This window comes from Eschrichtius robustus, chromosome 3 (genome assembly GCF_028021215.1).
Source record: "Eschrichtius robustus isolate mEscRob2 chromosome 3, mEscRob2.pri, whole genome shotgun sequence".
Taxonomy (NCBI): Eukaryota; Metazoa; Chordata; class Mammalia; order Artiodactyla; family Eschrichtiidae; genus Eschrichtius; species Eschrichtius robustus.
In genome coordinates, this window is record NC_090826.1 from 1,876,955 (window position 1) to 1,892,682 (window position 15,728).

The following is a 15,728-nucleotide window of genomic DNA, read 5'->3' on the forward strand; positions in this document are numbered from 1 at the left end:
GCAGGGGTGCCCAGCAGACCCAGGGCTACCCACTCCCAAGTCTAAATGCCTGGCAGCCGCCCAAGGCTGCCCAGTCGCCGTCTACCTCCCATCGAGGGCATGGGCCTGGGGGCCGTGTGGGAGCTGGGCGGCTGCTGCTGGGTGTGACTGCTGGGGCAGAACCAGAGCGAGCCTTCCTGCACAGGACGGAAACAAGTGCCCTGCAGAGTAATCACAGCGTGAGCCTTGCCCTGCGGAGGGAGATGGAGTTATGGCCAGTTCTCCCATAAACTCGTTCAAGCGATTTACGAGGCATGGCCGGCATGGGGTGGGGGCAGGGCGGCCCTGGAGGGAGACTTCTAGCTGGGTTGGGAGAGGGCAGCCGTCCCTGGGTTAATAGCAAACACCCCCCCGCCCCCCACAGCGAATGCTCAGAACATCGCATCCCTTGAAGGGGCCAGGACAGCTGTGGCCATCGACATGGACACCTGCACCGAGATGCACGGGGCCCCTCCCAGACGTCCTGAGCCAGGTGGCCGGAGGGATGGGCGGCAGACGGGGAAGGGGAAGGAGGCTGAGCAGAGGATACCGGGCACCTGAGCGCCACGGGGTGGAATCTCTGTCCCGGGGCGAGCTTGAAACCAACGCAACATCACGTAGCCCATAAACCCACTGGTTTTCTTGGTGCCCACGTGGTGTCACCCCCCAGGGAGTATCCCACTTCTTGGGGGTGGGGTCCTCAGAGCCTTCCTGCCTCTCCAGGTGATGGACAATCTATGAGCCGGTTCAGACACTTGTATCAGTATGCAGAAGCCTTCCCCGAGCCTGGGGCGGGGCTCTGACAGCAGATGCAAGAATGCAGCAGGGGAGCTGGCCCAGCGGCCAGAAGAGAACTGGTTTGCCCAAGTGCACAGAGACAAGCGAAGTGGTGACCACTTCCCCGGGGCCTGCTCTGCCGGGCGCGTGGCACCCAATGGCCGTGACCGTCGTGGGTGGTCAGGAGTGTGGGGTCCCAGACCCAGGGTGAAGGGCTGCACTTCTCCCAGGCTCATCAGGGAGAGTGAAAACATTTAGGAAAAGGGGTCCTGGAACTCCTTGGATGGCTTTGCTGGGAGCCTCTGCCCTGATGGATGGCCCAGCTTTCACAGCTCTGTCCTCGAGGGTCTGAGCTTGTCTGGGATGGGCAACGGTCACAGGGGGACAGAGAACTGCCCGCTACAGGTTTGGCAACTGGTGGAGGGGCCTGGACTTACCCTGCTGGCTGTCGTGCACGCCGGGCCTGCAGAGAACGGGGAGGGGGCTGCGTGTGCCCGTGGGACCTGCACCAGGTCTGGCCAGCTGTCCTGGGACATTGTTACACATTGTGCTGTGTGCTGTCACAGCTGCGGGGTGCGGTGAGGCCTCAGAACACCCCCCCACCCAGCTGGTCAGTCCGAGCTTTGCATGAACGTTTGTCCTTCCCCCTGCTCTGTCCCCCTGCAAATGTCCGTGCCCCAGCCAGCCCTGGGCCCCCAGGACACACTGAAGGGCCCCGCCCCTGCGTTTGACCTCTGCACCCAGCATGGTTACATCACCACCCACGTGGGCCACTTTTAGGGCCAAAATTGAAAAAGCTTGAGGTCACAGTCCTGGTTCAGCCGGGAGTGTTTGGCAACAATGGGAAAGTTCTAGCAAAGCCTGAGAAGCCGAGTGCATAGGGCTTTTGTGATGTAAGCAGGCTGGAACCCCCAAGACACGGCACCCTAAGGACCGTCCTCGACCCAGCAGCCTCCAGGCACACGTGCTCCCCTGAACGCTGGGCCCCAAATCTTAGAGGCCCACACAGTGGTAGCTGTGGTTCTGGGCTGTGTAGTCTGGGGGGGGTGTCTTCTCCCAGCGTCAACCCCGGCGTGCATCTGATTCCAGAGGTGTCCTTTGCGGGAGAATCTCAGTGATACCAAGTCTTTATCGACTCCCCCAGTCTGAGCCCCAGGGGTTCCCACAAAGCTGCACGTCCAAGTCACTGGTCTACACCACGTGTCTATAACACACACCCACGCCGCGCATCTACCCTACATGACAACACTTTTTCACTTTTTGCTGGTGGGTTTAGAAGGGTCGGCAGGACATGCAGAGACGGCCACCCGCAGAGGGAGGTGAGGGGACCTGGAGGGGAGCTGGTCTCCTGGGAAAGCTTTCTGGTTGGGGAGGAGCTGGCCTGGAGGGTGATTTCGGACGTGACAGAACACCAAGTTAGCATTTTGTTCTCCAAGACCGGCTCCACCTTCCTTAAGAAAAAAGTCAGCCCTGGTTCCCTAGTCTGAGCTCCCTCCCAGTTTCTCCCCCTGAGCTGGAAACCAGCCCAGGGTGTGATTGCAGGGCTGCTGGAGGGGTTCTCCGGGAGGCTGGAGTGGGCGCCCCCTGCCCTCGTGGGCTTGGCTAAACCTGCAGCCTCACTGCCCTCCCGGCCTCACTCTCAGCCTCAGACTTGCTGACCTGGTCACTTCTGACAGCGCTTCAGTGGGCTTGGCCAACTGTGTCACAGGCCCAAAATAGAGATGTCCGGGGCTCCAATCAGGGCTGCCCCCCCGATGAAACCTCAGATCCCTGTCTTCACAGGCCACTGGGTTCCCAACCCACAACCACTGGATATTGTTTGTGACAGCACTTCCGGGACTGCAGAGAGCAAGGAGGGCCCTTTACCTCAAGCCAGAGCAGGGGTACATGTGCCTGGAGAGAGAGCCAATAGGCCCAGAGGGCTCTGCTTAGTAGCTACCCTGTGAGACAGAGTCAGGGTGCATGAGGTAAAGAGAAGAGAAATCCCTGAGAGCTTCCTGGAGGAGTCTGCATTCCAAAACTATGTTCTGAGTGCTTGCTGTATCGGAGCCCTGGGCATTGCTCCTCCAACCTGGACCTCTGCCTGGTGCTTGGTCTTCCCCTTTAGCAAAGAGAAGTGTGTTTGTCACCCTCCAAACGGCAGCTCCCTCCACACAGAGGGCCAGAGATGCCAGTTTTATGAGCTGGCCCAGGCTGGGCTGCTTCGCTGGTTCCAGGCTCCACAACAGGCTGCTCAACACGGCCCGTGGGAACAGCCGGACTTCCCCTTTGGAGTCTCACCAGGTGGGGGCGGGGGCAGAGACTCCAAGCCCCCAGCCCCAGAGGCCCTCTGATGCTGGCTGAGGACAGTGGTTGCCTTGGCTGGATTGTTACATATGGGACGTCATTCCTGAAGAGGCCTCAGCAGCCCGGGCTCCCTGAGAGGAGAGCAGATCTGCGGGTGGGGGTGGAGGGCTCTCGGGGACAGGCCGTCTGCTAGCCCTGACTGGGAGACGCCCCGAGAACTGTGGAATCCTGTGCCCTCGAAACTTCCAGAGGAGCCTCATATGTCACAAAGTGGCCCAGGAGGCTTCCATCTTCATTTTGGCGAAGTGCGGATGAGGATGCCACAGGCATGTTTAACCCACACGTGTTAGATTCTCCAGCTGTGATTTTTGACAATGGGTCCGGGCTCTGTAAGGCAGGCCTGTCTGGAGAGATCGGCCCCCGCCACGTCGTCCACTCCATCGTGGGGCACCCCAAGTTCAAGATGCCTTCTGCGGGGGCCAATCAGAAGCAGTACTTTGTTGGGGAAGAGGCCCTGCACAGGAACGAGGTCTTACACCTGCACTACCCCATCGAGCGAGGCCTGATCACAGGCTGGGACGACATGGAGAAACTCTGGAAGCATCTCTTCGAGTGGGAGCTGGGGGTCAAAGCCAGCGACCGGCCGGTGCTCATGACGGAGCGCTCGCTGAACCCCAGGGAGACCCGGGAGAAGACGGCCGAGGTGATGTTTGAGAGCTTCGACGTGCCCGCCTTCTACCTGTCGGACCAGGCCGTGCTGGCCCTCTACGCCTCGGCCTGCATCACGGGCCTGGTGGTGGACAGCGGGGACGGGGTCACCTGCACCGTCCCCATCTTCGAGGGCTACTCCCTGCCCCACGCCATCACCAAGCTCTACGTGGCAGGGAGAGACATCACGGAGCACCTCACCCGGCTGCTGCTGGCCAGCGGGAGGACCTTCCCGTGTGTGCTGGACAAAGCCCTGGTGGACGACATCAAGGAGAAGCTCTGCTATATGGCCCTGGAGCCGGAGAAGGAGCTGTCGCGGAGGCCGGAGGAGGTGCTCAGGGAGTACAAGCTGCCCGACGGCAGCATCATCTGTATCGGGGACCAGCTGTACCAGGCGCCCGAGGCCCTGTTCTCGCCCGAGCAGCTGGGCATCCAAAACCCGGGCCTCTCCAAAATGGTCTCCTGCAGCATCGCCAAGTGTGACGCCGACATCCAGAAGATGCTCTATGGGGAGATTGTGCTGTCCGGGGGCACCACGCTCTTCCGGGGGCTGGATGACCGTCTTCTGAGGGAGCTGGAGCAGGTGGCTTCCAAAGGGACCCCCATCAAGATCACAGCGCCGCCCGACCGCTGCTTCTCCACGTGGATTGGCGCCTCCATCGTCACCTCCCTGAGCAGCTTCAAGCAGATGTGGGTCACCTCTGCGGACTTCAAGGAGTTTGGGACGTCCGTGGTTCAGAGAAGGTGCTTCTGAGGGGCCCCGCGCACGGGGTGGCTGCAGTGGGAAGTGAGCTCACCATTTGGCATCCGCGGGATGTTCAATAAAGGACAAAATGGTGCAGCCTTTGGCCATGTCGGGCTTGGTTCATTCTAGGGGGCACCAGAATAATTTCTGACCCTGGTGGGGAATCTCTTTTCAGTGGTTCTGTCCTCCAGCCCCGTTTCTCCTGAGAAAGCCCCGGGTCATGAGTTGAGTGTCCATCTGTAGAGTTTGTGCCCAAAGCAGGGGCCAAGGCCTCCTGCCCAGAGCCTGGACTCTGCATTTTAAACATGTGTCTTAGGTGGGTCGGGAGTGGGGGCAGGAGCAAGCAGGAATGCTGCCCTGTTCTGAGGTCACGAAATCCTCCCCTGGGAAAGCACCATAGGGCTATCACTCTGCCTTTATGCGGCCAGGCAGCTGAGTGGAATGGAGCCCCTGTCCCGGGCGGGTGGGGACGGTCAGGAGCAGAAATCGCCGTCTGCTTAAGGCTCTGCGAAGCTCCTGCTCCCGGTGGGAGCTTAAGAATCAGGGCTTGATTATTGTGATGTTTCTACTTTCAAAGATGTTTACAGCCCTGTTTGGGGGTAAATATTGGAGACAAAGTTAATGGCCATCAGTAAAATCACATTTGAATAAATTATGCATACAGGGCATTTTTCCACATCGATGGGGTGGAACTCTCTCAAAATATTACTGGAGAGAAGTGGAAAATACAGAGATGCCCCTGGGCAGTGGTGCTGCTAGTATGTTTACATGACATTTAGCCCAAGGACAGACCACCAACCAATGGACTTGCAGACACCTTGAGGCTGGGTTTCTCTCTCCTCTTTTTGGAGAAAAGGAACAGGGCAGTGGAATTTTTTTGTTGTTTTTGTTTTTAAGAAACAAAACAGAACTGCCTTTGCACTAAATTAGTGACTTGGACTTTTGCACAGTGAAGACAGGCTGTGACACTCTGGATGTCTTGGTGTATGTGAACACACATCGCACACACATCGCACACACATCGCACACACATCGCAGACCCTCACGCAGGACTTCAAACTTCTGCTGAAACCTTGGGGTCAGGGAACATTTCACTGGGTGTGTTGTCCCCACCCCTCCCTTCCCCTTGCTCATTTGGATGTCACCTCTCTTAATTCTCCTGCCGCCACCATCTTTGATTCACCCAGGCTGTACAGTTTACAGTCAGAAAAGAGAAAATGGAAGGATTTTCTCTCTTGGTGGAATATGCAGAACTTGGCATGTGTGTATATATAAATATATAATATATATAAATATATACTAACTTAAAAATCAAATTCCCCGACATACATTTTTTTAAAAATCTGTGCCAAAAATGTGTTTTCAGAGAAAATCTTGTTTTCATACTCAGACTTTGTATTGTCACTCATTTGTACAAGTGCGCTTCCTTACAGCACGGTCCCTGTTCCCGCAATTTGGAAGTGTCACGGACACAAAAAGACTCTACAAAAGACTGGCTTCCCTTCTTCCTGTGACCTTGACCTCTCCCCCAACTTCCTAACACTTATTAATTTATGAAACTGTTTTTCTCAATGCAGTTTTGTTTTGTGTGTCCATTGGATTACAAACTTTATTAAAAAATACAGAACAACAACAACAAAAATACAGAGATGCCTTTATAAAATGAATTCCCCCTTTTTTGTTAAAGAAAGCAATGGCACTTCCCCGTGTATACCTGTGCACGTTGGTATGTACATATATAAGTGAATATGTGTTTTTATGGGCTTATAAGCCATAAAGAAAAGAACAGAAGGGTAGACACCACGGGTTGGTGGGGGAAGGAAGGAAGGAATGAGAGGTAGTACAGAGGGAGGGGAAATCTTACTTTTAGGAAATTTTACTGAAGAAATTCATCCTGAATGAAATAAACCCATCTATCTAAATTGTGTGTGTTTGTGTATTTAATGTTTGCCTGGTATATCTTTTCCCATGTGTTTACCTTCATACTGCTTATGTCATATTTGAAATGTGCATATAGTGTATTGGAAGATAGCATATAGCTGGGTTGTTTTTTTAAAAAATCCACCAATTTCTGTCTTTTAATTGGCATTTGTAGACGGTTTACATTTAAGGTAATATGTTCCATCTTAAGTCTGCCATTTTATTGTTTCCTGTTTCCTCTGTTTCCTTTTTCTCACCTTTGAAACCATGCCCCATAGGGTTAACAGAAACTGGTGACTAACACAAATTCTTGGGCTAGTCTTACAGCTTGTTAAAAATCCCTCTGCTGGTAGCCTGCCTTCACTTAATTATGCTATTGCAAATTGCATACCCTCCAAGATTCATGTAGCGCAAACAATAAGATGTTTGCCCGAGTTGTTTGCCAGAAGGTTAGAGTCAGCTGTGTCTAGCTCAAGCTCGAGCCGGCTAAGACTAGTTGGGACCACTGACCCTAAAACTGGGCCTGTGCAGGTGTCCGATGAGTGACCTTTTGACGTCAGGGGGCCCAAAACTCCACCCTCGGATCATACTAAGCCCCAACATTTTTGAACACGCATCCCATGAGGAAGCATGTAACTCAGATATGCCTGCACAGGACACCGTTTACCTCACCTTTTCCCAACCTCCAATCACCTTTCCCCATGCCTAAGCCCACCCTGCTTCTTTATCTCATAAATATCTCAAGCCCCCGGCCTTTGGCGGGGGGCTGTGGGGAGGTGGATCTGAGGCTGGTTCTCCCATCTCCTCGCTTGGCTGCCTTGTGAATAAGCCTTTTCTCTGCTGCAAACTTCGGCATCTCAGCGTTTAGCTTGCTGTGCTTTGGGCAAATGATCCTGGTTCGGTAATCCCTTCCTCTGGGTTACTAGAACACTTTTTAGGATTCCATCTTGATTTATTGCTAAGGTTTTGAGTGTACTGCTCTGTATTGATTTCTTGGTGATTGCTCCGAGTAAACATGACCACCCACTGGTAATAACGTTTTTACCACTTGGAGTGAAGTGTATTTAGGTCTCTTTACCCTCCCAACTTTTAAATAGAATTGTCTTAAGTTTTTCCTTCAACCCTCAAAGGATTTCAGAAACTCATGAGAATAGTCTAATATGATTACCACTATTTTTACCCAATCCCATGTTCTTTTGCCCTTTCTGGAGTTCCGAGCCACCTTTTGGCCCTGTGCTATTATTTCTTTCTTTTTTTTTTTTTAGAGAACTTCCCTTAGCAGTTCTTTAAGGGTAGGTTTACTAGCAACAAATTCTCTTAGTTGCCAACATCTGAGAATGTCTTTACTTCCCCATCATCCCTGAAGGATATTTTTGCTGGATATAGAATTCACAGTTAACCATTTTCTTTCAGCACTTGAAGAATATTGTGCTGGTTCCTTCTCCATGGCCTCTGTGGTTTCAGATCAGAAATCTTATTATTTGATCGGTGTTTCCCTACAGGTAATGCGTTATTTCTCTCCGGCTGCTTTCAAGAGATTTTCATTGTCTTTAGTTTTCAGAAGTTTCATTATGATGTGTCTTGGCGTGGATTTCTTTGGCTTTATCCTACTTGAGATTTATCCAGCCTCTTGAATCTGCAGACATGTCCTTTGTCAAACTTGGGAAGGTTTGTGCTATTATTTCTTCTAATATTTGTACAGTCTACTCACTTTTCTATCCTTCTGGGTCTCTGAGGATACCAAAGTTTGCAATTTTGTTTTTGTCCCAAAGGCCCCTGAGACTTTGTTCATCATTTTCCAGTCTACTCTGTTTTCAGATTGGGTAAATTCTATTCACCTGTCGAGAAAGTCGGTGCTTCTACCCTCTGTCATCACACACTATTTTTGAGCCTTTCCAACACATTTTTATTTGAGTTATGTTTTTCAGTTTGATAATTTCCACTTGGTTCTCTTTTTATAACTTCTAATTATTTGCTGAGAGTTTCCATTTTTGCATTTGTCTCAAGGGAATTTGTCATTGCTTGCTGAAATGTCTTTATGATGGTTGCTTTAAAACCTTTACCCAGATAACCTCAACATCTGGTTCATCTCCATCTGCTCTGACAATCACATCTGCTGTTTGTCTTTTCTCATTCACATTACGATTTTCCTGGCTCTTGGTACGATAAGTGATTTTTTATTTTACCCGGGACATTTGGAATATCCTGAAACTCTGGATCGTATTTAATCTTTCTGTGGCAGGCAGTCCCCCTGTGGTGGTGGAACATGAGGGCTGGGTGTGTGGGTGTGTTCAGTTTTCCAGGGGGCCCCACTGACACCTCCCCAGCAAGGTGGCCACTACTCACACAGCCTTCTTACAGACAGGTGGGGTGGAGGCTCAGCTCCCTTCTCAGCCCCACTAACCCTTCTTGCCTCGCTGCCCCTGAGTGGGGTTAAATGCTCAGCTCTCTGCAGGGCCCCAGTGACACCAGGGGAGGGGAGGCAGAGTGTCAACTAGCTCACCTCCCCCTGCCACCTTCCGTCGTGTTCATGCTGGGTGAGGCGGAGGGTCAGACCCCTGCAGGAACCCACAGACACCAGGGGTGGGGGTGAAGCAGGGCTGAAAAGACACTGCCCACACCACCTCCTCCAGTCTCGTTGCTGCTGGATGTGGCTGGGCCTCAGTCCATCCCTGGACCCCACCAACACTACCCCAGCATGGGAACTGGAGCCCCTGGAGGTGGGCAGTGGGTGGAGTGGTGTGTTAGATCGACTCTCCACTCTGCCCACTGAAACCACAGGGGTGGGGCATGGTGTTTGGCATTTGGCTGGAGGAGGAGGACATTCCCCAAAGGCATTCTATTGTTAGGTCACACTTTGCCCAAGGGAACAGGATTTACTTGGAGTGTTTTGTCTGTGCCTGTTAGAGATTTGGGGTTGGAGGCCTCTGTGGTGCCCTGTGGGGATATATGGGTGATGATAAGGAAGCCCAGGGAGCCCCCCAAGCCCTCAGGCCTCAGCAGCCTACCACCTTCCTGCCTTCCAGACACTTCCTGTGCTTGCTTGTTGTGTTACTACCAGGACTTTTAGTTGTAAGAGGGAGGACCTGGAGGAATGGGGCTCCTGGGTAATGTTTTTATTTCATTCCATCATACCTGAAGGTCACAGGGGAACTTGGAGAAGGCCACTGGACCCACCCTCAACACCTTCCCTTTCAGGGTCACTGTTTTACAGGCGAGAACGTCAAGGCTCAGGGAGCTGGGGGCAGAGCGCAGCCCAGATTCCCAGTCCAGGACTCTTTCTCCACCAGTCTCCACCCAAGACTGTCCTTGTGTTACCAAACTACACCTTAAAGAAAATAACTAACACCTCTTTTTATTTTTCTATTCAAGATATTCTGCTTCCCTAGAGGGGTGGGATAGAGAGGATGGGAGGGAAGCTCAGGAGGGAGGGGATATGGGGACTTGTGTATGCATATGGCTGATTCGCTTTACTGTACAACAGAAACTAACAGTATTGTGAAGCAATTATACTCCAATAAAGAGCTATTAAAAAATAAAATAAAATAAAACAAAAATAAGGATACTCTGCTTCTCATATGGTGGCCTGCTGCTACTGCTGCTATTGCTATGGTGGTAATGATGTGGGTGATGGTGCTGCTGCTGATGGGGGTGGTGTTAATTACGGTGGTGGTGATGATGATGGTGATGATGAAGATGATGATGATGATGATGATGATGGTGATGGTGATGATGGTGATGATGGTGATGACGGTGGTGGTGATGATGGTGATGATGGTGGTGATGGTGGTGATGATGGTGATGATGATGATGGTGATGGTGTTGATGGTGTTGATGGTGATGATGATGGTGATGATGATGGTGATGATGATGATGATGATGGTGACGGTGATGATGATGATGATGATGGTGATGATGAAGATGATGATGATGATGATGATGGTGATGGTGATGGTGATGATGGTGATGGTGATGGTGATGATGATGATGATGGTGATGGTGGTGGTGATGATGGTGATAATGATGGTGATGATGATGGTGATGGTAACAATGATGATGATGATGGTGATGATGATAATGGTGATGATGGTGGTGGTGGTGATGGTGATGGTGGGTATGGTGGTGACAATAGTGGTTTTCTCTCCTCTAGATCATCTTCAGCACTAAGTTTGGGGTGCTGCTTGGGGTGTAGAGAGGGAAAGTAGCTCCCCAATTCCCTGACAGAATCCATATCAGACGCTTTGAAACTGATCTGACTTCCAATTCTGGCTTCCTTGAGAGGGGTGGGAGGTTCCAGGGGAGCGTCAGGCAGGCTAGGCTGCTGCTAATGAGGGAGGAGAAATAAAGTAGCCCTGAGTTCAGCCTTCCCATCCACAGCTTGACCCCTTCTTTGTCCTGGAGATGTCTAATGTGAAAGATCAGGGCTTGGGGATGGTGTGGGCTAAGTCCCAGAGGAGGGGAGAGAAGCCTTTCTCTGGCTTTGAGCTCCTCAGGCCCTGCCTGTCAGGAGGCCAAGGAGTGAACTGAGCCAGTTTTCCTGTTTCTAAGATATGGGTTCCCACTCCTCACATCTTGACAGAAGCCTCTTCAGACCCCTTCCCAGCCCTTTGGTCCTGAACCAGATCTTTCTGTGAAGCAACATATGGATGCAAGACGGGATGGAATGCTGCAGGCCGGCCAGCTCTGCTTGAGGTTCAAAATTCACAGACAGGAGAGGAGGACATGGAGAGCAGAGGCCAGTCTTGCCTGAGCATAACCCTGGCTCTGAGTGAGACTGACCCGCCAGTATCTCTAGCGGGGCCAAGATGATGTCAGGCCCTCCATCTCCCCGCCAAAGGCCTCTCTCCCAGCCCTGCCAGAGGTGACCACTCATATCCTGAAGGCCAGTGGTGTGACTTTGAAGCCCAGGCCCCTCCGTGTCCTGAGGGTAGACAGGGATCAGGGCCGCCCGTGCTCTACGGTGGCCCCCGCTGTGACGCTCCACCCACCCCCCCAAGGCCCAGCTCCCACTCTGGACAGTGGCACAGGTTTCTGCAGGGGACTCAGAAGCGGGTTCCATGAGAGATCCTGGCCATGATTGTGCGGTACCCCCAAAACCACGTGACATGGTGGGAACCAGACACAAGCAGTGCTGCCCTGGTGTGGGACTCAGGCTGAAGGTGTGCTCCCTCAAGCACCCCATCGGCCACTCCGTGGCACAGCGACCTCCTGGGACATCATGGAGGAGATCTGAAGGCACCTCTGTCACCAGGGGCTCCAGTGGTCCCAGCCTCTGATGGAGGAGCCACGAGTCCTGGAGAGAATCGGGTCGTTATGATGCAGTAGTCTGGGGGGACCTGGTGCTTTCGGGTCCTCCACCCCTCAGCCAAACCCCAGGCCTCATTGTGGACAGTTGGAGGCTGTGACGGCCACTGTGTATGTCCATGAGGACAACTGCCTGTCCCTCCGCACGACTTGAGCTGGGGGGCGAGACATTACTGGTGCCAGGATCCTGTGGGAGAAGGGACCCTCCTCTGAGGCCTGAGCTGAGGATGCCCTTGGGCATCTAAGTGCATGAAGGAGAGGCCGCCAGCCCCCAGAAGGGACAAAGTATGACAGGTGTGGCTATGTCCTTCCCAGGGGCCACCCCACCTGGAACAGAAGCCCCCGAATTCACAGCCGATCCTAACGGAGGGGCCACGTGCAGCCAAGCCATCCACCGGGCCTGCCGAGGAGTGTGATGGCGGCGGCAGACGTGCCCGACATGCCCAGAGCTGCCCGGCTGCCCTGCTCCGTGGGGGGCTCCTCTCTGCTGAGCTGTGGTCCACCCTCCAGGTGGTCGGTCACCTCTGAGGGGCTCGGTGCCTCCCTGGGCCCTGACAACGCTTCTCCCAGGCAGGACTGGTCACCAGCGGGCTCCCTGCGGTTGAACTCTGGCCTCTGCCCAGAGCCACAGCGACCAGCCATGGGCACATGGCCTTGGCCTTGGGCACAGGGGGTCCTGGCCTTGACCTTCAGGTGGGGTGGGCAGAGCATCCACTGGTAGTAACCCCTGAGCCTTGTGCCCACACTGCCCGTCTCTGGAGCCCACAGTTTCCACTCTGAGGGTCTCCATGGCAGCCCTGGACGTGCCCCACCCTGCCCGAGGGGGTGAGCCTGCAGGGAGCGGCCACGCTGTTCTGTCCCCCAGGGGTGGATGCAGCTGCCGAGGAGGGGACGGGGCCACGGGCAGAGATGTGAACTTGGATCGAACCCCCGGCGCCGCTGTGCGCCGTGAAGGACCCATCAGGGTACAGTGCCAGAGCCTGGGAAGGACGGGGGATTCCAAGTCCGGCAGCCAGCAGGCTCTGCATGCGGACCCCCGCCCCGAAGTGGCGGTGGCCCCAGAGCCCTGAGCAGTTTCCACTGTGTGCAGCGCCTGCCACCTGCACGGACCAGGTGCCGTCCAAACCACGAGCACCTCAGAGCCAGTGTCCAGAGGCCCGGGCTTGGTGCCGCTCCCGCCCCCAGACTCTGCCCTGAGGTTTGAAGACCCACGTGGGACGCTCTCCCCAGGGCCTTCGGGCAGAGGGGGCTGCCTGGGGCGGGGGGGGGGGTCCCAGCTCCTGTCCTGGAGGAGACAAACAGCCAGACAGGCTGAGCCTCCACAGGGTCCTTTCTCCCGCGGAGCCGGGGCCCGAGGCCAGACAGCCAACAGCTGTGTGCGGGTAGGGGTGGGGCAGGGGGGCACCTTCAGGCCCTGAGTCGCCCTGCAACCCCTGTGTTCTCCCCACCCCTGCCTTTCCCCAACGTGGGGACGGGGCTCCACTGGCCCTAGGATGGCAGGACCCCTGGCCCCCTGCCTGCACGAGAGACTGGTAAAGAAGTGAGGTACAACTGTGGACAGCTTGAATATTGTACAGCTTGCCAGCTTCCACGCAAGGGGGTTTACGGTTGCTTAAGAGTTTAGCCTTGCACTCCAGGAACCCAACGAGAGAATCGAGATGACGAGAGAATCGGGGGATGCTGGTGGAGACAATGCCCCTGGGAGGGGGCCCGGGGGAAAGACACAGAGCCGGGACCCTCCCCCAGGGCAGCCCCATCCTGACACCCCTCTGCCCCGCCCCATTCTGACCCCTCTGAAGGCCCAGGTGGTGGGCCCTTCTCCGAGGGGAGCCCAGCCGCCCTGGGAACACTAGGCGCCTGGGGGCGGAGGAGCTTGACCGTCTCGACCCTCAGAAGGGACACGCTGGACTCAGGCTGCCAGGGGCCCAAAGAAGGGCCAGTGTAGCCACCTGGTGCCCCGGGTTCTGGGTGGTGGTAGCCCTGGCGGTGCGGGCCCACGCGTGTGGCCCCAGGGCCCCTGCTCGAACGGGTGGCAGTGGGGGGCGTTGAGGGCCAGCTAGGGGTCACACGGGACTGTGGGAGATGCTGCGTGGCTGCACAAAGCCTGGTGCTTCCAGCAGGTGCCATCAGAGCCCAGGCCCCGGGCCAGGAGAGCCCAGGGGTCCAGGCAGGAGCCCGGCGCCGGGCAGTCCCGCCGAGGCCTGGGTCCGGCCTCAGTCTCCTCCTTCGCAGGCCAGGTGCCAGCACAGAGAGGCCGTGCTCTGAGAAGCGGCATCTGCTGCCGGCCGCAACCTTGTCCTGGGCACGGGCCAGAGGGGACACCTGTCCTGGGACGAGCAGGTGTAAATAAGGGGAAGGGGCACAGCGGCCAGGCCTCGGGGTGGCCCCAGAGGGCACTGACAGCTGGGTTCCCCTGTCCCCAACCTCCTGCCCACCTGGCCTGAAGCAGGACAGAGGGAGGCAGGGCCAGCGCTGGCTGAGGGGGGCTGAGTCTCGCTCTTCCCATCGTTCCTAGAATGTTCGGGGGGGAGTGGGTCGTCTGAGCGGGCATGACAGGCCCGCGCTTGGGCTGGTTGGGATTCGACGGTGTTGAGCTGGCCGGTGGGCCCCCGGGCGTGGTGCCCCTGTCCCTGCCAGGTCCAGGGGGGCTCTGGTCACACCCCCCCGCAGCGTGCTCGTGGCGGGGCAGGGGCTCTGCAGCAAGGACCCGACTCCCCAGAAGGTGGTGGCTCTTGGTTCCCTGGGACCTGGCATGGTGCCAGCTCTCATCCCAAGAGGTGACCTCCTAAGGCAGGTCCTGAACTCCTGGGCCCCTCGCCTGCTCTCAGGCAGGGGAGCCAGAGCCAGTTCCAGCCTCGTAGTTTTGCTACAAATGAAAACCTCTGCCCCCCACCAAGGGTGCCCCGGACCCTCCCACCGGTCCCTGTCGCCGCCCCAGGCAGCGCCGTCCGCAGCAGGCCGGGTCCCCCCTCCTCTGCTCTCAGCCCCGCCACGGCTCTCGTCTTTCTGGGATGCCCCGAGCCTGCCTCATCGTCCTGCTTTCCCCGTGTGTGCCGATCCCGTGTGTTTGGGGCTCTGCGCCGGTGACAGTGCCCGACACTGGGAACAACGCGCTTATTGTCACAGCCGGCCCTGGCTCGGAGCTCGGAAACGTTAGACGCGGCGTCCTGCGTTATCACCCTCACAGGGAACAGGGCTGGGCTCCAGCTCGCACGAAGACATAATAATTTTCTCCCATTATTCAAATCTCCTGTTTCCCTCACTCCACCTCTGGCGGCAGGAGCCGAGGGAAGAGGGTGGATGGGCTGTAAGGGCCCAGGACCCCGGCATGGCTTCGCACGTGGGTAGCTGGGCCACATCCAGGGCCACAGGGGTTGCAGCCGGGGCACCAGGCGCTACTCACGAGGGGCCTGGCCAGGGACCAAGACACCAGGCAGGGCGTTTCTAGGATCGGCTCCCCGCCCCACAGTTGTCTCTTGACCGGAGGCCCTCAGTGCTGGCAGGGCCGGGGATGACGCTGGGCAGAGATGCAGTCAGAGGGTGGGGGCAACCCCGCGGCCTGCCACCACCCAGGTCGGCCAACTCTGCTCAGAGGTGACCGTTCCCGGCCCCCACAGCTGGGGGCCCCGCCTGCCGCTGCCAGCCTGCCCACGGGGTCGGGGGTCACCATGGGGGACCGCACCCCACGCCTGGCAGGGAGGGAGCAGTGGAGGCTGGTCCGCCCACCGCGGCCCCGGTTCAGGCCTCGGCGAGAGGTGTCAGCCCGGGTAAGTGGATACCTCCCAGTTATGCAACCCAGGGTCGGCGAGGATGGGCCGCTCGGGTAGCCAAAACAAGCACCGTCCGGCTCCAGAGTGTGAAATCGTTGGGCCCAATTAGAGGGAGGCCGGGGAGGCGGGGCAGGGGCCGGACGCGGATCTCAGCCTCCCCGCAACAGGCCTGTGCTGTGAGGTCTGTGCTGCGACAGGCT

At 56.1% G+C, this 15,728-nt stretch overlaps 1 protein-coding gene across 1 annotated transcript; it reads left to right on the forward strand.

Annotated features, from left to right (window-relative positions):
• The first annotated feature begins 3,409 nt into the window (after positions 1-3,409).
• On the forward strand, positions 3,410-4,543 carry ACTRT2 (actin related protein T2). The gene has a single exon (XM_068537696.1). The coding sequence runs from the start codon at positions 3,410-3,412 to the stop codon at positions 4,541-4,543; it is 1,134 nt and encodes a 377-aa protein (XP_068393797.1).
• The last annotated feature ends 11,185 nt before the right edge of the window (positions 4,544-15,728 follow it).

Excerpts from the sequence above, each read along its gene's own strand:
- ACTRT2 (XM_068537696.1), top strand. The coding sequence starts at position 3,410 with ATGTTTAACCCACACGTGTTAGATTCTCCAGCTGTGATTTTTGACAAT.